Genomic DNA, 20381 nt, shown 5'->3' on the forward strand with positions numbered 1-20381 from the left:
AGTCGCGGAGCACCGACGAAATCATGTCAACAAACCGGGTCGGAAAATGTAACAGCCGTATGCATACAACCTCACTGCCGATCGCTAGATCTACCAATGTCCTTGGCGGCAATCCCGCCACCTTCGCTTCGACACATGCTCACATCACATGATGCTGCCATGCCGGAGCCCGGTCCGGTGCACCGTGGTTCAGTAACGCGGGTCTTGCTCAATTTAGCGCTCGCAGGTGGATATCAAGCATGTCATTGACGGAATGCGGAGTGTGTGGCTAGCATCGCGAGGTGAGCCTTTGATGGTTCAGCCGTTCACTCCAGACACCATATTTGGTTCCAGGTCTGGATGTAGGCGGTGTGCATGTGAATGTCGAGGACGAGGCACAATGGAGCACTTGCTGGCTTAGCGTTGCCAACGAAAGGGGAAAGATGACCTGGATCTCGATTCGTAGGAGGTTGAGACTTATCATGCAGATGATCAGATGTTTGAGAGGCCGAACTCCGCCATTATCCAAGTCGATTTCCGCAATACCAGGCTGCTTTGCTGTTTATTTTACCGCGCGCAGGCTGTGTGTGACCTATGGACTACTGTCCTTTGTTGGTATGCTTGCTCGCAATGACTCTTGCTCAACCATATCTCATGAACGTTCTTCTTCTTCTTGCTCAGCTTGATGAGCGCCGTCAAGCTCTGAACCATTTGGCTGGCATGGCTGGCCTCAATCTCGAGCACTCGCATCTCCACCGGAAGTCACCTGATCTCCATCAATTACCACGCGACACCCACGCGTATTTGGTTCCGCTCCCCCTCCACTCCACCCATCAACCGAGGCACGCGTCATGAGCGGAGGGTCCAGGCAATCCAGGCACTGTCTCACTGCTCACTTGGCGCCTCGAACACGTCTACCGCGTCCAACTTTCCACCTCTCCGGCCGCCATCACCATCAGCCATGTCGGACGCGGACGCAGAGCGCAAGGCCAAGGCCGAGCGTGCCAAGAAGCTCGTGAGTCTCCTTCCCGCCTCGCCCGGCGAGGCGTGGCTCTCCGCCGATCGCACAGCTGACCACAGCTCGCCCAGCGCCGTAAAGAGAAGGGCAAGAAGGCCAAGGCGTCCGAGTCCGGCACGCCCGCCACGCCCTCAAGCCCCGCCGTGACGGGCATTGAGACGCCGGCGTCCGTGTCGCCGCGCCCCAGCTTGAGCTTGGACGAGCGCCCATCGCTCTCCCTCGACAGGAACGGCGCCGAGCCCCAGGCCGAGAAGGTGAAAGAGGAGGAGGGGAAGGAGAAGGATGAGCGGCAGGCGCCTTCCAAAAGCGCATCGGGCGACTCGGCCACCAACCTCCATGAATCAATAACAAACCTCCTGGCTGAACGGGCCGACCTGCAGAAGGAAGTCGCCGAGCTCTCCTCCCAACTATCTGCCGCCCGTGCCGACCAGCAACTTCTCGCGGAGGCGCGCGAAGCCACCGCGCGCATGGAGGAGGAGAAGCGCGAGCTCAGCGAACGGATCAAGGCCGCTGACGAGGCCGCCGTCACTGCCAAGGGCGTCGCGGCGGATCTGGAACAGATGAGGAAAGATCTCGCGGACGCCCAGAAAGAGGCGGCGGAGGTGCGCGCAGCCAAGGAGGCGCTGGAGGGCGACCTCGAGGAGAGGGAGGGGCGTGAGGGTGAGCGCGTGGCGGAGCTCGAAAAGACGCTCGAACGTGCGCGGCAGCGTGAGGGGGCACTGGAGACCGAGGTCGGGAGGTTGAAACAGGTGCGTCTGGCCGCTGGCTGGGCTGACGACAGAGCAACGTCGAGGCCGCCGCGAGCTTGTCTTCGACGGAGAAGGAGCTGGCTGATCTGCGCGAGTCGAGCGCCAAGGCCGAAGAGTCACTCAAGCAGCTCCGTGCGTCGCACGATGCCCTCAGGAAGGAGCACGAGGCGCTTGCCGGCACCAACGCGGGCTTGGAGACACGACACAAGGACCTCGTGTCGAGCCACGACAAGCTCAAGGCCGAGCACGAGGCTTCGAGCCAGTCGCTCACGGGCTCTGAGGAAGCACTGAAGAAGGCCACGGCCGACCTCGCCAAGGCGAAGGAGAGCCTCTCGGTGACCACCAAGCGCGCAGACGCGGCCGAGAAGAAGCGCGACGGCTTGCACAAGGAGAATGCGGACCTTGTGTCACAGCTTGACGAGCTGCGCGGCAAGGTCGCCGAGACGATGAAGGAGAAGGCTGAACAAGCGGCGACGATCGACAGCTGGGTCGCGACCAAGCAGGGCTGGGACAAGGAGCGAGCCGACTTTGAACAAAAGCTCGCCGCTGCACAGGTGAGACGCGTGTGATGTGCGAGCTGACATTCAGCCCGAAGCCGAAAAGGTGCCTGGCTTAGAGGAGCGCGTCAAGGCCCTCACGGCCGAGGTGTCCGAACTGAAGAAGACGGAGAAGACTCTTTCCGAGACCGCCAGCGCGCACACCAAGCTGCAGGTTGAACACAAGAGCGTTGTCGCGGACCTTGAGGCGGCGCGCTCGCAGGTCTCGAAGCAGGAGGAAAAGCTCGCGATATTGCGGAGTGAGCTCGACTCGGCGCAGGCTGCCGCGACCGAGAAGGAGGGGACGATCAAGACGCTGCGGGCCGACGCCGAGAGGGCGCAAAGGACGATATCAGAGCACGAGGCTTGGCTTGCAACCCTAAGGGCCGAGCTGGACAAGGCTACCGCTGCCGTTAAGCAGCACGAGGAGGCATCGGCCACGTCCAAGAAGGATCTGGAGGCCGCCAAGGCTGCGCACGCGAAGGAACTAGACGCTTCCAAGGCCGCGCACAAGAAGGCGCTCGGCGAGACACAGGCTGACCACAAGAAGGCGCTGGAATCCGTGGGTGCTGAGCATGGTCAAGCGCTCGCGAAGGCGCGCAGCGACCATGACGCGGCCGTCCAGAAACTGCGCTCGGAGCATGAATCCGCGCGAAAGGACACTGCGGGCAAGCATGCCAAGGAGCTCGAGAAGACTCGCAGCGACCACGACGCCGCCATCAAGAAGTTGCGGTCGGAGCTTGAGAGTGCACAGAAGGATGCTGCAGGAAAGCATGCCAAGGAGCTTGAAACAGCTCGCATCGAGCTCACCAAGGCGACTGCTTCGCTCAAGGAGGCTGAGGCCAAGATCAAGGAGCATGAGGCGACCATCGCCACGCTCAAGACCGAAATTCAGGCCCTGCAGACGAAGAGCAAGGACCACGAGTCGACCTCTGCGTCACTCAAGAAGGATCTCGACTCCGCGCATGCGGCCGTCAAGAAGCATGAGGCCTCGATCGCTACTCTCTCCTCCGACCTCGAGGCCGCGCAGGGAACGGTTAAGGAGCGCGATGCTTCAATCACCAAGCTGAAGGCGGAACTGGACACATCCAAGAAGAGCGCACAGAAGCACGAGGCGTCGGCAAAGTCTCTGCAGTCTGATCTGGATGCGGCGACTAAGAAGACTACCGAGGCCGAAGCGACGCTCAAGTCTGTGCGTGCCGATCTGGAGAAGGCGCAAAAGACGTCAGCCGAGCACGAGAAGATGGCTGCCTCGCTGCAATCGGAGTTGGAAGCCTCGCAGAAGTCGTCCAAGGAGTACGAGGCGACGTCCAAGAGCCTGAAGAAGGATCTGGAAGCGGCGCAGAGAGCGGCCAAGGAACAAGAGGCTTCGCTGGCGTCATTGAAGAAGAGCCTGGGGAAGGCAGAAGAGGAAGTCGCGGCGCTTCGCAAGACTACCGACGAGCTGGAGGGCACAATCGTCGACCTCAAGACGGACCTTGAGAGCGAGCGCGCAGCCGTCGCCGAGCACAAGGCGACGCTGGACAGCAAAGAGGCTGCGAACTCGGAGGCCGAGTCGAGCCTCACCAAGCTGACGACTGAGCTCAAGGCCGCGCGCAAAGCGACCAAGGACACGGAGCACAAGGTCGCGTCGCTTGAGCGCGATCTCGCTTCGGCACGGTCTAAGGCCGAGGAGAATGAGGGGTCGATCAACAGTCTCAAGGTCGAGCTTGACGCTGCCCGGTCCGCATCCGAGAAGCAAGACGACGCGGCTTCGAGTCTGAAGGCCGAAGTAGCGGCAGCAGCGAAGAAGGCCAAGGAGGCTGAGGCTGCGCTGGCAACCCTCCGATCCGAGCTCGAGGAAGTGCGTTCATCCTCGTCGAAGCACGAGGACTCGGCGGCAAGCCTCAAGAGCGACCTCGAGAAGGCGAGGAAGGAGGCGAAGTCTCACGAAGATAACGCCTCGTCTCTCCGTGCCGAACTGGACGCGCTGAAGTCCGCTTCAGAAGGACACGTTGCGACGGCGGGCGCGCTCAAGTCGGATCTCGAAACAGCTCAGCGGGCAGCAAAGGACGCTGATGAAGCGCGCAAGCGCCTCGAGTCCGACCTGGATGCAGCACGGGATCTGGCGCGCCAGCACGAGGAGAGCGTCACGAACCTCCAAGTCGACCTGGACATTGCGCGCGCCTCAGAGGCCGAGGCGGAGAAGACGCTGCAGCAGCTCAAGCGCGACCTGGACGCGGCGCGCGCGGCCGCCTCGAAGACAACGGCAGGCGAGGAGGCGCTGGCCTCGGCACAGGCAGCGCACGCGCTCGAGATCTCAGACCTGCAAGCCAAGGTACGGCAGCTGGAGTCGTCGAGCCACGCGGCGAGCTCGCGGGCGCACGACCTCGCGCGGCAGCTGGCGGACATGACGGCGGCGCATGCCGAGCTGCAGCGCAGCGCGGGTGCCGGCGCCGGCGCCGGCGCAGCGGGGCTATTCATATCGCCGGTCGAGGGGCGGTCGCCGTCGCCGCCCATCTCGCCGCGATGGCACGACCGTTCACTCGACGCCGGCTTGCCTGCCAGCGTGCGGCATAAGCGCCAGGTGTCGCTCAACGCACTCAAGGCGCGTATGGGGCCACATCTGCCGCGGAGAGGCAGTGGACTGCGCCTCGACTCGGTCAGCGAGACCGGGAGCGGACGCTCCAGCCCCGCACCCTTGCCTGAAGCACGGCGGCAGCAGCAGTTCGGCGACGAAATCATGTACTGCTGCTCGGCGTGTGAAGGTGATCTCGTTACATTGTAGCGGGGGCACGGGGAGGCGGAGCAGAGGGAGGGGAGGCCAGGAGGCGAGAGCAGAGTGTAGACAAGATAATAAGCATTGCATACATACACTATCTATCCCAAGAATGCCGTGTTGCCATCTATTTCGATGCCGAACTCCTCCTTGGCCATCCGCTCCATCTGCGCCTGCAGCCGGTCCTCCCAGCTGCCGGTGGTCTTGGAGAAGCGCGCCTTGAGGCTCGTCCACCAGAACGCCCATTCGATGACCCATAGCGTCAAGCGGAACACCGTGCTGTCGTACCGGTCCCGCAGCCAGCGCTTGAGCCCGATGTCGGCGAGCGCGCGCGACCCCGCGAACTCGGCGTAGCCCTTCGCGGCCCATGCTGCCGTGATATTAATACGCTCGCTTGGTGAACCAAGGAGCTGGTTGTTGGCCTGCAGCATGCGCTGGCAGCGGCCGACGAAGATCAGCTCGCCTGGGGTTAGTATGGCAAAATTGCAGTGCTTAGCAACAACAGATGACTCACGCGGGATCAGCTGCTCGCTCTCGAGCAACGCCTTAAACTGCGCCTTGACCTCCATCTGGATCTCGTACTCTGTCTTGGGGGGCGGAGGCGGACCACGGCGTGGGTTCTTCTTCACGTGTGTCGGCTTGAGGAAGATGGCGGAAGCGAACCTGGGATCAGCGTTGCCATACACGCGGCTTACATATTGGGGTCTATGCCCAAGCCCCATGACTTGGAGATGCGGTCGATCGTGGGTAGATCCAGCACGAAGAGGGAGCGCCACAGCGTCGCGTACTCCTCGCGGAAGCTGCGCCGGAGGGTGATGTACAGCCCGTGATCGAGGATGACGAGCTGCGGCTTGCCCTTCTTCACCGGGTGTGGACGCACAAGCACATTGCCGGGGTGCGGGTCGCAGTGCAGAAAGCCCCATGTGAACGTCATCGCGCCGTTGAGGCTGATCGCGAGGTCCATTACATCGCGCAGGTCCAGTCCCCACGACTGAATCTGCTCTTTGTCGTTCAACCGGCACCCATCGACCCATTCCATGACCAGCACGCGATCAGACTCTGGATATCCCTCTGCCTTGCCGAAGACTTTAGGGACGTAAATGTCGTCGCGTAGCTCGGGGGTTTGAGATACAAGCTCGGCGCAGCGGCGCGCGTTCGCCGCCTCGTGCATGAAGCTCGTTTCGAGTCGCATCTGTGCCGACACGTAGTCCGCCACAAAGTATAGCGGGAGGTCGAACGCCTTCTGCGCCAGCCACATTAGTGAGCGATACGAGAACAAGTCCCAGTCCATCTGCTTGGCGATCGCGGGCTTCTGCACCTTCACCGCAACCAGCTGGTCGGGGTCACCTAGCTCCGGCCGCAGCTTGGCCTTGTGCACCTGCGCAATCGACGCCGAGGCGAGCGCGTCGTGGCTGAATTCCTCGAATACGTCCATCGGATCGACACCCAAGTCATCGCGGAACACGCCAACGACCTCGGCATACGGCACTGACGGCGCCTTGTCAAATACATGAGTGAACGCCTCGCGGTAGGGTTTCGGCAGAAGAGCCGCTTGCAAGCCTGTCGTCAGCTCGATCGCGGAAGAGCCGCTCGCGTGACCACTCACCGATCGCCTGCCCCAGCTTGAGGTACATCCCCTGATTTGTGTCCACGACCCAGCGGAGGCGCGTCGCCACGCGCTCGTGCAGCGCATCGATCTTGTCCGCCTTTGCTGGCGAGAAGTTGATCTTGTCTTAGGTCAGCCAGCACGATCCTTCCCTTTTACAATCTAGGGTACACAACAAGCTGCTGTCAGCTACGCCAGACGATCAGCTCACCCAATATATCCTGTCCGCAAGCTTCGCGTGAGTGCACTTGCATTGCACTCGCGGTCAAAGAGGTAGATGCCGCCCCCAGCAAGCGCAACGAACGCGGCCGTCCGCCAGCGCCCTCTTCGCGCTTTAGCCGGCGGTACGGTGGACGATGCGGAACGGGGGTGCCGGGGCGCCGAGGTGTGCAGCCGCCGCAGCGGGAAAGACGCTCTTGTCGTTGGTCTCACTAAAGTCCGCATCGTCGAAGACGCAGGCAATGGTGGGATGAGAGGGAAGGGAGATGATGCGATGGACGAGATCGCAGAGCGGGTCGTAAGTCGCCTCAACCGCCGGATCGACGCGCGTCATACCCGCACCACAAATCAGGCACGCATCGGCAGGCAGTCGCCAGGCAGTCACCAGATCTCTAGCTGCGGACTGCGGTGGTGTCAGCGACGACCAGCAGTGATCGAGATGGCAGTGACGAAGAGGCTCCAGGATCAGACGGCTGTGCTCCGCCAGCCGTGACAAGCAGTTTAAGAGCTTGTGGCGTGTGGAGACTTCGACATTCATTGCCGAGGAGCAAGGCGATAATGTCCGGTTTAATTCGTTCAGCCTGCGCTCGAGACCAAGCACCCGCTGAGCTCCCGAGCAACAGCCCTCCAGACGCATAGTTAGTTATCACTTATTAACATCATCTATCTGGATCTCTTGAGTGACGCCGGCTGCCGAGGTTGTGCACTTGAAGGCTGCCTCCGCACGCGCGGTACAACCACAGAACCATGGCATTGAGCAGCGCACACTCAAAGCCGGACGGAATCAAATTCTTGTCCGTCAGTTGTTGACGAGCTTCACCTGCTTCCTCCCAGCTTGTCATTCTCCAACCCCACCATGTCCGCGTCCGCCTCGCCTGCTCCAGAGGCCGCCGCGTCACAATGGGTGCGTCATAGCCTTGCTCCGCTAACGCATAGAAAGAATACAAGAACGCCGAAGGGCGCATCTACTGGTCCCATGCGATCACGAAGCAGTCGGTGTGGGAGAAGCCCAACGAGCTTCGCACACCGTTTGAGCGTGCGATGGGCAAGACGCCGTGGAAGCAGTACACGAGCGGCGGGAAGCCATACTATGTCAACTCGCTGACGAAGGAGACTGTGGTGAGTTTCTCCGCTAGAGCTAGGCGCATTGCGATGAGCTGATTGCAGTGGAACCTTCCTCCCGACTTGGTCAAGTTGCAGCAGGAGGTGGAGGCGCTCGAGCTGGCAAAGCGCGAGCGCGAGCACCGCAAAGCTACGGGCCAGGCGTCGTAAGTCCACAGCCTGCTACAGCTTGCCGTGATCTAACAGTAGGCCCACTCCCGAGCCTGACTCGGATTCGGACGTCGAGGGCGGCGTGCTGACACGCTACCGAGGTCATGTCGCGCCGACACGGACGCCTGAGCCTGAGCCCGAGGTTGTGACAATCCCACATGGCGGCTTCAAGAACGTCGCCGATGCCGAGGACGCGTTCATGTATCTCCTGAAGCGCGAGGGCATCGACGAGACCTGGACGTGGGACGCTGCCATGCGAAAGGTCGTCCTCGACCCGCTGTTCAAAGCGCTCGAAACTCTCTCGCAGAAGCAGACGGCTTTCGAAAAGTGGCAGGCGCAACTGGTGCGCGAGAAGGCTGCGGCTCGTGACGCACGCATCGCCGAGCTGCGACCTAAATTGCGCCGCCTCTTTGCACAAGGGGGGATCAAGAGCTACCACACGCTTAAGACAGCGGATAAGCTTTTCGCGGGTGACAAGTACTGGCGGCGCGCCAAGGAGGAGCGCCGGCTGCTGCTGGAGGAGTACACCACGGAGCTGCGGATGCATGAGGCAAATGCGCTGAGGCAGAGGAAGGAACATTGTGTGAACGCCCTCAGCAAAATCATCAAGAACCTCAACATCACTGTCGCTACCCGCTGGCACGATGCGCGCGATATCATTACCAAAAGCGACGCGTTCTCTGCCGACCCCCAACTTGCCAAGATGGAGCCACTGGATATGCTCACGGTCTACGACGAATATGCGCGCGCGCTCGAGCGCGAATTTGACGAAGAGAGCCGGCGACTGCGTGCCGAGGCGCGCCGCCGGGCTCGCAAAGCGCGCGACGCATTCAAAGGACTTCTTCGCGAATTGCGGGATCAAGGCAAGCTCACGCGCACGAGCAAATGGAAGGAGACGCTGCCTCTGATCCGTGATGAGGAGCGGTACACAGCACTCTTGGGCGTGCCGGGAAGCACGCCGCTCGAGCTGTGGATGGATGCGGTGGACGACATGCAGCTGGCGGCAGAGGAGCGAGCTGCAAAGATTGAAGGCGCGCTCAAGAGCGAGGTAACGCTTGAAACGACGTCCAGCGATTTCAGCACGCTCTGTATGGAGGCAGGCGTGACGGTGAGCGATGAGGCGAAGCTCGAGGCATTCGAGGTCATCCACGCGCGTCTGGCCAAGATTGCGGCGGAGGAGGCGAAACGCGCCGAGCGGCGGCGCCGGCATCGGATTGAGGATCTGCGGGACGCCCTGCGGAGAGTGCGCGGAATCGAGGCAGAGACAACGTACGACGCCGCGCTGCCCCTCATGAGCGACATGACCGAGTTCAAGGTGCTTGAGGATGAGGACCGGCGCGCAGCGTTTGACAAACATATCCGCCGGCTTAAAGATAAGTTGGAGCAATCGCGCGACCGCCGGATGAGCATAGACTCGGACCGGGAGCGGGACCGGCGTCGCGAGCTGTGGGACAAGGACCGCGATCGCGAGCGCGATAGGGACAGAGACAGAGACTGGCGCGACAGGCGGGACCGCGACCGCGACCGCGACCGTGATCGCGATCGCGATCGCGACAGGCGGGATTACGACCGGCGCGAGCGATCAAGACGAGACCGCAGCGAGGACGACCGCGAGCCCAAGCGGCGCCGTGTGTCGCCCGCATCGTCGAAGCACGAGAAGGAGGAAGGGGAAATCTAACGCGAGTGACAGCGATGTCGCCCCAATGCTCCGCATGTTCCACGGAATGCGGCGGGCCCCCGACCCTCACGAAGCATGGTTATCCTATTAGGCGCTATGTCTATGCGATGCATGGTGGAATCCCAAACTCTAATGCCCTAGGAGCGATCCTTGCGCTTCTTCTTGTCCTTGCTGCCGCCGCTAATAAGCTTACCCGTCTTCTTAGCGAGGACACGTTCCAACGCGCGTCGCGTCTCCGAGTTCTCCGGGAAGCTTGCTGGGTCGAAGTAGTTGTTGGCGTACTCGAGGAGCCATTCTGGTCGCACCTCTGTGACGGTGCGGATGAAGTTGGCCGTCGTGAGGACGAACTCGTTGTAGATGACCCACTCGGGCGTGTGGTCGAGCCCGCATGACAGGTGCAGGCGCACAACCTGGTTGTCTTTGATGGTCGAGTACGAGCCCTTCTCGCCCTCCTTGTGCGCGACCTGCATGAAGAAGCCGCACGTGAGCGCCTGCCGGATGTTGGTCCAGTAGTGCTTGTCCTCGAAGGCTGTTGAGACGAGCGGGAGATCCCACTTCTCCATGTTGCGCTTGAGCTGCGTGCGGACGTTGTCGGCTTGCGCAAGCGAGCGGTAGTTGAGGTAATTGTTCCAGCACCAGTTCTTGGCGTCGTGCTCGTTCTGCTTGTACGCGTGGTACACGTTCAGCAGGGTCAGGTGGTCGCCGTCGGGGTGCGTGAACTGCGCCTTGGCGAGGTCAGCCTCCTTGCGCTGGTTGGCGGGGCGCATGAACACCATCGGGACCGAGAGAATGGCGGCGAGCGAGAGCATCTCGTTCGAGCACCCGAACTCAGGCGAGACGATGAGCATCTTTGCGAGCTGGGGGTCCAAAGGGATATCGGCCATGATCTCGCCTAACCGGGTGAGGTCTCCGTTGTCGTCGAGCGCAGCGAGGTAGTGCAGCAACTCCAGAGCGCGCATGATCGTCTCGGGAGCTGGGGCGTCCATGTAGTCGAAGTGAACGAGGTCCTTGATGCCGAGCTTGAGCAGCTCGAGCACCGTGTTGGCGAGGTTGGACCGCAAGATCTCGGGGTGGGTCTGCTCCTCCAGCTCCTTGACGAAGTCCTTCTCGGTGTACAGGCGGAAGCACTTTCCTGGGCGAGTACGACCAGCACGACCAGCACGCTGCATCGCCGACGCCTTCGAGATAGGCGTCACCAGCAGCGACTCAACACGGATGCGGGGGTTGTACACCTTCTGCTTGCAGAAGCCGGGGTCGACGACATACACAATGCCGTCAATTGTGAGCGAGGTTTCGGCGATGTTCGTCGACACGACGACCTTGCGCCCAGGAAGACCCCTGCGTGCAGGGGGTGCAGCCTGGAAAATGCGCTGCTGCTGGTGTGGAGGCAGCGACGAGTACAGCGGAACGACAAGCAATGGCCCGCCCATCCCCTTGTTCTCCAGCTCCTCGCCTTCGGCTCGGATTTTCCTACAGGCGTCCTCGATCTCCTCTTCACCGGTGAGGAAGAGTAGAACGTCACCCTCGTCTTCGGCCTGGTGAATGTAGAGCACGGTGCGGATCGCGGCCTCGACGTAGTCCTGCTCCGGCTCCTGCGTGAAGAATGTCTCGACGGGGAAAGTCCGGCCCGACACGCGGACAACGGGAGCGCGCCCGGTGGGGTTGGTGTCGCCAAAGTACTTGGAGAACTTCTCAACATCGAGAGTGGCAGACATGACAATGATCTTGAGGTCGGGGCGCTTCCTGGCCACCTCCTTGAGAAGACCCATGAGGATATCGGTGGCGAGGGTGCGTTCGTGCGCCTCGTCGAGGATGATGGTCGAATACCGCTCCAGCAATGGGTCGTTCATCGCCTCACGCAGCAGCATACCATCGGTCATGTACTTGAGGAACGTCGTCCCGGGCTCCGTCATATCCTCGAAACGGATCGAGTAACCGACCTGCTTGCCCAGCTGGACTGTTGGTCAGCGCGCATACAAACCATAACACACCGTCCATCTCGTCCGCCACACGCTGCGCCACCGACATTGCGGCGACACGACGCGGCTGTGTACACGCAACCATCTTGCCACGCTGGTGCGGCAGGTCGGCGTAGCACACAAACTGGGGGATCTGCGTCGTCTTGCCCGAACCAGTCTGGCCTTCCATAACCGTGATCTGGTTGTCCTCGAAGATCTGGAGGAACTCGTGCATCTTGTCGTAGACGGGAAGCGTCTTGCGCTGCTGCAAAATCTTCTTGTACTGCGCCGAGAAGGGCGCGAGGTTCTTGAACGGGTTGTGCTCGCCGTCCTGCCGTCAGCTTCAGGCTCTGCGTTGTGACGGCACATCAGCAGGCACTCACCATGATAGCCTTCGCCTGCTCGACCGTCACCTTGCGCGGCACAAGGCCGGCAAGAGGGTTGGCAATCTTTCCGCTGCTCGAACCATTGGCGCCAGTGGCCGGCGACTGGCTGCGCTCGCCACCGAGGTGAGCACTGATGTCAGCTTCGGCGAGCAATGAGATTCAGCCGGCTACACTCACAGGTACGGGTTGTCCTTGGGCGTTGCGACGCCCGGGGTCGAGGTTTTGGAACGCTTGGCAGGAGGCTCGGGCATGGTGCACTGCCTTTTGGTCGCGAGCGACGGGTAGAGATGGGGAGAAATGAGAACGGAGGAGCGGAGCAGCGTTGGGCGGCAAATTCAACACATCAACATTGAAGTTTGTTGAGACGCCTACCGTGCCTGAATAGATTTGCCACCCCGCGCGCCTATTGCCATCTTGCCTGACCCAGCCCTACTGAGACACAGTCCGCTACTTCCTCGGTGTTGTAAGAGGTCGATGCAGAGTAGGTCTGAGGGCCCTTGGGCTACCCGAACATGCATACATGGAGGAGTCACTAGTCGTGGTCGCTATCAAGCGCGTCGTCTCCGCCGAGCAGCCACCCTTCAGAGGCAATATCGTCCCCACGGGCCCAGACATTGTCCAACCCAACAGACCCGCTCCTCTCTAATTTGGAGGAACTAAGATCTTGCGTAGGCCGGGAGCGTGGGTCTGCACCCGTGATGTGGTCGTCCAGATTCGAGTCGTGACCGAGGTCGTGGACGCCCGGCTTCGCGATGACATGAGTGACGCTTGAACTGCGCGGCGCTACTTCGATGTGGTTTGAGGACCGCTGCGGCGATGAACTGCTGTGCAACTGCTCGGTTGACTTCGGCGATACAGTGGATGGTGCGAGGCCGTTGGGTATTGGGCTGTAATGGTCGTCACTGTCTGAGTCGATTGCGTCGTCGCCGCCAATGAGCTGGACGGACGAGTTGGAATCTGCATCTACCATCGTGTCTGCCTTCTCGTTGTCCTCGGCCTGGTCATTGTCCGCGGCAGCCATCTCGTGAGCTGATTCGACCTCATCAAGCTTGTGGTCGGGGGCGTTCTGCTCGCTCTTGTTGTCACCATCGCTCTCACCTCCCTTCTCGTCGGCGTTGTCATCCGTGGTCTGGTTTCTGCGGTAGATGCCCGACTCATCGTCCGAGTCAAGAGCGTCATCGCCGCCCACCAGCTCGTCCTCGACGTCGATGTGAATGGGAGCCTCGTGCGCCTCGTCATCAGAGGCCAGCGCATCGTCGCCCCCGAGCACCTCAAAGGGCAGTTCGTCGTAGACCTCCATCCTCTCGGTCTTTACCATCTCCCCTTCCTCCGCGTCTTCCTCCTCCTTGTCGTTGTCGTCCAGTCCGTCCTCTTCGGCCGGATGCTCCTTCCCTCCCTCAGCGTTTCTAGACTCCAACTCTACCTCGCTGTCGTCGGAGAGGTCGATCATGGGTCTGCCTGACGCCCTCGCGGGAGCGTCCTCATCGGTGCTCATGGGTGCGGATGAGTCACCAGAGGCCTCCCACTCTTCGTTTTCGCTGGAATCAGCGCGCCTGCGCCGTTTTTGGTGGCTTGGCGTCCTGGTCTTCCGTCGGCTGCGGGAATCCTCCATGTCGACCAGCTCCGACTCAGACGAGTCGGCTCCCCTCCTCCGCTTCCGCCGCGGTGTCCGGCTCGATACGCGGCGACTGCGGGACCGATACGTTTCGTCGTCAGGGCTCTCGTCATCTTCCGCGTCCTGCTCCTCGCCATGATCATTGTCGTCAATCCAATCGTCGGCCAGAACGTGCAGCGGGACAGCACCCCGGCCACGTTGCCTGGCGGCGGCTGCCTCCGCCTGCGAACGCGGGTAGTAGATGCTGCGGGCCGTCATCTGGTGCCGCTTACGTCGGGCCTTCCAGACCTCCGCCTTGCGTTCACGGTACGCTCGGGTCAGCCGTGGCTCAGCAGACGACGTACCATTCTGCGCCTCCGTAAGTTTGTTCTGGACTGCTTCGGGCACGGAACCCAGGCCACGAGCTTTCAGCCATCCAATTGGGCGGCCGTAGGGCGTATCAAGCCAAGCACGATCGTTTAGACGCATGACAGTGTTAGACGAAACGGCGCTGCGCAGCTGACAGGCCATGACTTCGTCAAGTGCTGTGTCGGCGGCACTAAGGAGCTCGTCGAGCTCTGAGTCCTCTTCGTCAGTCACTGTCTGAGTCGGCATCCAAATGTCAGAGTCGACTGGGGGGTCAACGACCAACGGCGGGGCGGGGGTGATGCCGAGCTCGGCGGTGTCAATGCACCGGCGCTTCCGAGACGGGACGTCGTTGTTGAAGGCGGGTATCACATCAGGTTCGTCATCTTCGGAGTCTTGCAAAGACGGGGGATCCACCGCCAGATTAACGGCTGCCTCCCTGTCGCGCGCCATCTGCGACACGCGCTGCAATCGCGACACGACGTCACGGAGTTGCTTTCGCGGCTTGCCTAACGGCTCCAGAATCGCCTCGATGTGCCACTTCTCGATCTGCATGTTGTTGGGGTTGGCAGCCGTTGCAATAATGTACGAGTGCTTGATCAACTCGCGCACATACTCCCTCAAGATATTGTAGAGGGGTTGGAGGACGGCGAACGATGTATTGCGGGCAAGAGTGGTGACAGAGGCTCCTTCGGTGTGTGATGCGGGCGCGACACCATGCGCTTCTTGGTACAGCTCAATGATCTCCCGCATGCGGTCAAACTCAAATACCTCCCAGCCTCGCTCTTCGAGGTATATATGCAGGCCCATCTCCTGCGCCTCGGCGAGAGCGGGGTCACCATCCTCTATCTTGACGTCCTTGTATTTACGCCTGGCGCCACGAGGGCCCCTATCGGTGAAAGCGACGTCCGGCCCACCGCAGGCATCGATCTGCTCGTCGGTCCACCCCTGCGCATGCAGACGCTTGCGACGGTACTTCTGGCGCATATGACGACGATTTGTCATAAGAGCATACGTCTCCCGCTGTGCAGGCGTGCGGTCGCGGCGGGGGATGGCGCTGATAAGCTCGATCACTTTGTCGTCCCTCTCAATCGCGCTCAACTCCGTGTTGCCCTCTAACGGTTGAAGCTCTTCATTATGGTTTGAGGTATGCCACAGTAGCTCCGCTGTGAGCCCCATCTTGTCAGGCGTAAAGTCTTCGCCCCACTTCTCAACGGCAACACGCATATCATGCGTGACTTGACCGGGGGAACGCACATCGAGAAGAGGGAGATCCTCCCTCTTCATCTCTTCCTCGCGCAGCTCGAGCAACTCAAGAGGCCAGGCAAGATGATCCTCCCTCTCCACGATATCAGTCGGAGCTTCGTATGCTCCTGAGCCAAGCAGATGAAATCGCCATTCCTTGGACTCTTCAGAGAGCCTTGTCCTCATGCTTCGAGCCTCTGCGCAGGCTGCGAGGCATTCGATGAGCTGCGCAACTTCAGTCTCGGTCTTGGACCCGATGTCGCGTGCAATGAGATCTGGTCGCAGGCCCGAGTGTCGCGGAAGTGAAGCGAAGAACAACCCTTTCTCCTCCGGTGTCCAGAGCGTCCCGTGAGGATGGTAGGTCGATGGCCTCCAAGTTGGCACAGTACGTCGCTCGTCCGTCACGGTGAGGAAGTGGCGCTTAACCTGCCGTACATGAGATGCGAACTCCGCTTCGTACCACTTCATTCCTGGAATATGCCTGGCTTCCTTCCACTCGAGAGGTTTAGGGGGACGCGTACGCCGGCGCCGTCGCTTCTTATCCTGCTTTTTCGGTGGAGAGCCGGCCACATTGCCTGGGGTGCCCGCATCGTGGTTCGGCGGTGTTGATCCGTTGCCGCGTGATGCGTGCTCATCAGACAACCGATGTGAGCGAGAAGACGCCCCATAGTCATGGCCGGCGTGCGAGTCATCCTCGTCGCTCAGATTGACGTCAACGTCATAGGCATCCGAGGCCTCGGAGGTAGCACTTTTGTGATCCAACAGCTCATCCCCGTTGTTGGCCAGCTCCACGCTCTTCGAGGGGGAGTATATATTTTGGATTCGCCTGGGGCGCGAGGGACCGGCTTCGGCGTTCTCTGCAAGTCAACTGGTGCCGGCACAGCGCACGCAGATCATTACACGTTCCTCAAGCGACACCTGCTCGGCATCAGCATCACTCACCAGCAAACGGATTGTAAGCTACTCGCGGGGTCACTGGGCCTCTCCGCAAAGCCCCATCAGCCGACATGTTAGCAGGCGCGGCGATCTGCGGAGTGCGATGAGATGTTTAATCGGTGAGTGGTCGACGAAGATGTCAACACGAGTCGTCGTCAATCCTCAGGCGCACGTGACCTGCCTCCACCGACCTCCACCCACCACCTCATGACGAAGCGTTTGGCACGGACAGCTGCTTCTTCCCACCTACACAGCCGAGACACGACATGAGCGACGAGGAGCGCAAGCCTCCCGCCCGCGGCGGATTCACGCTGGACGGCCGTCCCGTGGAGGACGCGCTGCCCGAGAACTGGGGGCGGCCTGAGCGGCGCGAAGGCCGCATCGGCGAGTGGGGCGGGAGCTCTCCGCGCCACTCGCCGAAGAAGGACGGCGCCGAGTCATACATTGGCGGCGAGAAGAGGTGAGCCATAGCACTTCCAAGCTTACGCGCAGTGGTTTGGCGGTGCAGAACCCCGACCAGGGGCGCGGCGAGGGCGGCGAGGAGGGTATCGTGTCGGATATTCTGCGGCAGGCCGCGAGCCACGGGCCGGCGGAGGAGCCGCGTCCACAGCATCCTTGGGGCCGGCTGGGGCACACGCTGGGTTCGGACGAGGTGGACTCTGTGCAGGTCGGCGAGGGCGAGGAGGAACACGGGGAGACGCAGACGCGCACCCTCACCTTCTGGGCGGACGGTTTCAGCATCGAGGATGGGCCGCTGCACGCGTACGATGCGCCGGGCAACCGCGAGCTCCTGCAGGCTATCCAGGCGGGTCGGGCGCCTATGAGTTTGTTCGACGTACGCTTCGACCAGCCGCTCCAGATTGTCGTGCAGCAGCGCACGGGAGAGAAGTACGCTCCGCCGCCCAAGGTGTTCCGCTCGTTCGGGGGCGAGGGCAACCGTCTTGGCTCCATCACTCCCGAGATCTCGGGTGCCAACACCCCCGTCAACGCCACCAGCCCCGTCCCCGGCTCCTTCTCCTCCTTCCCCTCTGCTGCGTCTGCAGCTCCTTCTGCATCCAAGCAGGATGCCAAGATTGAGGTCGATGCGTCCAAGCCCACGACAAACGTGCAAGTTCGTCTTGCCGATGGGTCTCGCCTCGTTGTCCGCGTCAACCTCACGCATACCGTTGGTGATCTCCGCAACTACATTGACGCGTAAGCCGGCGATGAGTGCAAGAGCTGACTCCAGGGCGCGCCCCACCGACCGCGAGTACATCCTCCAGACGACGTTCCCGCCGCGCGAGCTGCCAGACAACGAGACGGTGGAGCAAGCTAAGCTGCAGAACGCTGTCGTCATTCAGCGCCTCAAGTAGGGTGTGCATCACGTCGTTTTTCCTCTGTACATCACAGCATCACACCAGACACTTGTTGATATCCTTCATGCTCCACACAGTCGATGCTACATATACGCCCCGCCGCGACCATGCCCGAACCTGTCGCCGAGGTTGGCCTGATCCTTGATCTTCTTGACCTGCTCCTCGCCAGACAACAAGCTCCCGACGCCCATCATCTTGTCATGGTCCCAGATGGGCGGCGGCGACGCGCCCTTGTCCTTCTTCTTCTTCGCATGCTGCTCCATAAGACTCGCCCCACGCTTCGATTTCTGCCGTCAGCACACCCCGCAACATAACATACGCTATGCTCCTCAATACGCCGCCGCATCTCCTCGTCGCGCTCGCGCCGCGCCTTGGCCTCGCCCTCCTCCTCTGGCCGGCCGCGCTTGCGCGCCCCGCCCTCCTCCCGCTCGCGCTGCACGCGCGCGGCGCGCTCCGCCGGCGTCTCCATCCATCCCTGGTCGACGGCGGCGACCTCGCGCGAGTGCTTCTGAAACTGCGTGGGGCGCTTCAGCGCGTCGATGTGCGAGAGACCTGTGGGTGGGCCGAGAGTCATCCACTCGTCGCGCTGCGGCTTCTTCGGTGCGTTTGCGGCCTCTTCGCGCGCGCGCGCCATGCGCGCCTCGCGCTCACGAAAGGCGTCGGCGGCAGAGGCGTGCACCGGCGCGAGGTCGGCCAGTTGCGGCCCGATTTCGTCGTCCGAGTCATCGTCGGGAGGTGGGGCGGGCCCGGGGGGACGAGAGGGGCCGGGTGGGTGAGACGGGCCAGGACGAGATGGCCCGGGAAGAGAGGGGCCTGGAGGACGCGAGGGGCCGGGTGGGAGTGAAGGACCCGGAAGCGAGGGGCCTACAGACCGCGATGGTCCCACAGGACCTGGTCGTGATGGGCCGATTCGCGGCGGCGAGATGGATCCGGGCCGCGCTGGGCGGATGGAGGGTGCCCGAGTGGGGCTCTTGGACGGGGAGCGCGCGAGCCCGGCGGAGGACGGTAGTGATGGGCCCGCAGGCTTCTTCCTCACAAGGCCTGGGGGCAGCGCGGGGCCGTATGCGTCGTCGTCTGATGACATGGTGGCACAAGGTAGTTGTTGTGATTGCAAGTGGTTTTGCGGAGGCAAATGACGACGGGTGGAGGAACCATTTTCTGCGCAACCCGTGACTTCTGCCCCACACAGTCGATCTTGAGTGTCAAACAGAACAATATCAACAACAAGAATCTACAGTCGAGGCAGGCGAATGCTTCCTCGTGACCCACGTCTATGTATACTTGTGCTATGCGCTTGCACGCCGCGAACTTCCCCGACGAGCCGGTGGGTCTGTGCGCACGCCGAGACCGAAATGACCAGATTGCGCGGCGGCCCGAGCGCGCAGGGTTGAATGTCAACAAACACCGGCGACATGTCTCACCTCACCTAAGCTCTCATCTCCCCCCTACCACCTCGTCCACACCCATCACCATGTCCCCGCTACCCCTGCCGCCCGCAAATGCGACGCTCATCTCCCTGCCCAGCGCGCAGGACATCTCTTCCCCCGAATTCTGGACACCGAACGCCACGCAGCGCGCCACGCTCATCGTGATGGGCGTGTACGTCGTGGCCATCGGGATATGTACGTCTCTTCCGCGCAGTCTGACGCCAGTGGTGGGTCCGCGGCGGACAGGCTGACGGATGTGGCATGTGCCGCTGCTCTGCGAGGTGATATACCCCTTCAAGCTGCTGGTGCGTTTCGCAGGGAGCGGTGCTGACGCAGACAGACCGTGGGGATGCACGAGCTGAGTCACGCGCTGGCGGGAGTGAGTGCGCCGCTGGCTGCGCTGACGCAGGTACTGACGTGCGCGCGCATCGAGAGTATACAGGTACGAGAGGTGCGTGCGGGCTGACGACAGCTCGAGCCCAACGAGGGCGGGTGTACGCGGATGCGTGGGGGTGTGCAGTTCGTAAGCCTGGCCCGTGGGCGCGCTCACGCAGATCGTCCTCCCGGCAGGATATCTCGGCTCGTCGTTTATCGGCGCGGCGCTCATCGCCTGTGTGAGATGAGACGATGCGGGCAGCTGATCCTAGGGCTTCGACATCAACGCGTCCAAGGTCGCATGTCTCGTGATGGCCGCGTTCTTCGTCATCACGCTGTACTGGGCGCGCCGGAGTTGGGTCGCATACGCCACGTTCATGTTTACGGCCGTGCTGATAGTCGTGAGCGCCACGGGGCACGGCCCAGCTGAACCAGGTCGCGTGGCTCGTGCACCACAGCGTGGCACTGCGCTTCTTCGTCCTCTTCCTTGGCGTCATGTCATGCCTGTACTGCATCGTACGTGGCGTACTCGTTCGCCTGACCCCAGTGGGATATCATCGACGATACTCTCAAACGCAAAATCGCGTCGAGCGATGCCAGCCAGTTTGCCAAGGTCGTCGGGTTCGGAAACTCATATGTCTGGGGTGAGTGGATGTCGAAAGCACTGACGCAGGCAGGCGCCTTCTGGCTCATCATCTCCATACTCTGTAAGTAGCTCGCCGGGCCGGCTCACGCAGTCTTCGGCGCCGGCATTGCCGTCGGCCTGGCGGTGTTCAAGTCGTCATGGGAGGACCAGATGGCCGCCGCCGAGCGGTTCCTCGGAGGTGAACTCCAACGACATGAGTCATGGCTGACGACAGGCACGCCGTGGTAATCTTGCCTGTATCTATCCCAAAATGCATAGTTTGTCTAAAAGATGACCTG

General features: G+C 61.6%; 6 protein-coding genes across 6 annotated transcripts; 2 read left to right on the forward strand and 4 right to left on the reverse strand.

The window, feature by feature from the left end:
* Positions 1-940: 940 nt before the first annotated feature.
* Positions 941-5049, forward strand: COLE_05976 (uncharacterized protein; the record flags this gene model as incomplete). Its single annotated transcript, XM_018421112.2, has 4 exons — positions 941-994; positions 1060-1746; positions 1779-2300; positions 2335-5049. 4 exons carry the CDS (start codon positions 941-943, stop codon positions 5047-5049), a joined length of 3978 nt encoding a protein of 1325 aa, XP_018282440.1.
* Positions 5050-5141: 92 nt separating this feature from the next.
* Positions 5142-7090, reverse strand: COLE_05977 (uncharacterized protein; the record flags this gene model as incomplete). Its single annotated transcript, XM_018421853.2, has 6 exons — positions 5142-5503; positions 5555-5703; positions 5736-6600; positions 6647-6772; positions 6806-6825; positions 6858-7090. 6 exons carry the CDS (start codon positions 7088-7090, stop codon positions 5142-5144), a joined length of 1755 nt encoding a protein of 584 aa, XP_018282441.1.
* Positions 7091-7721: 631 nt separating this feature from the next.
* Positions 7722-9815, forward strand: COLE_05978 (uncharacterized protein; the record flags this gene model as incomplete). The annotated part of the gene is made up of 4 exons (XM_018421113.2): positions 7722-7769; positions 7802-7984; positions 8033-8133; positions 8177-9815. 4 exons carry the CDS (start codon positions 7722-7724, stop codon positions 9813-9815), a joined length of 1971 nt encoding a protein of 656 aa, XP_018282442.1.
* A 137-nt stretch (positions 9816-9952) lies between these two features.
* Positions 9953-12008, reverse strand: COLE_05979 (uncharacterized protein; the record flags this gene model as incomplete). The annotated part of the gene is made up of 2 exons (XM_065626449.1): positions 9953-11772; positions 11807-12008. 2 exons carry the CDS (start codon positions 12006-12008, stop codon positions 9953-9955), a joined length of 2022 nt encoding a protein of 673 aa, XP_065482260.1.
* A 683-nt stretch (positions 12009-12691) lies between these two features.
* Positions 12692-16373, reverse strand: COLE_05980 (uncharacterized protein; the record flags this gene model as incomplete). The annotated part of the gene is made up of 3 exons (XM_018421854.2): positions 12692-14085; positions 14119-16221; positions 16307-16373. 3 exons carry the CDS (start codon positions 16371-16373, stop codon positions 12692-12694), a joined length of 3564 nt encoding a protein of 1187 aa, XP_018282443.1.
* Positions 16374-17738: 1365 nt separating this feature from the next.
* COLE_05981 (uncharacterized protein) lies at positions 17739-18739 on the reverse strand (the record flags this gene model as incomplete). The annotated part of the gene is made up of 2 exons (XM_018425087.1): positions 17739-17942; positions 17975-18739. The coding sequence occupies 2 exons, from the start codon at positions 18737-18739 to the stop codon at positions 17739-17741; spliced, it is 969 nt and encodes a 322-aa protein (XP_018282445.1).
* Positions 18740-20381: the final 1642 nt, after the last annotated feature.

Source organism: Cutaneotrichosporon oleaginosum (genome assembly GCF_008065305.1).
Source record: "Cutaneotrichosporon oleaginosum strain ATCC 20508 chromosome Unknown ATCC20508_contig05, whole genome shotgun sequence".
Classification (NCBI taxonomy): Eukaryota; Fungi; Basidiomycota; class Tremellomycetes; order Trichosporonales; family Trichosporonaceae; genus Cutaneotrichosporon; species Cutaneotrichosporon oleaginosum.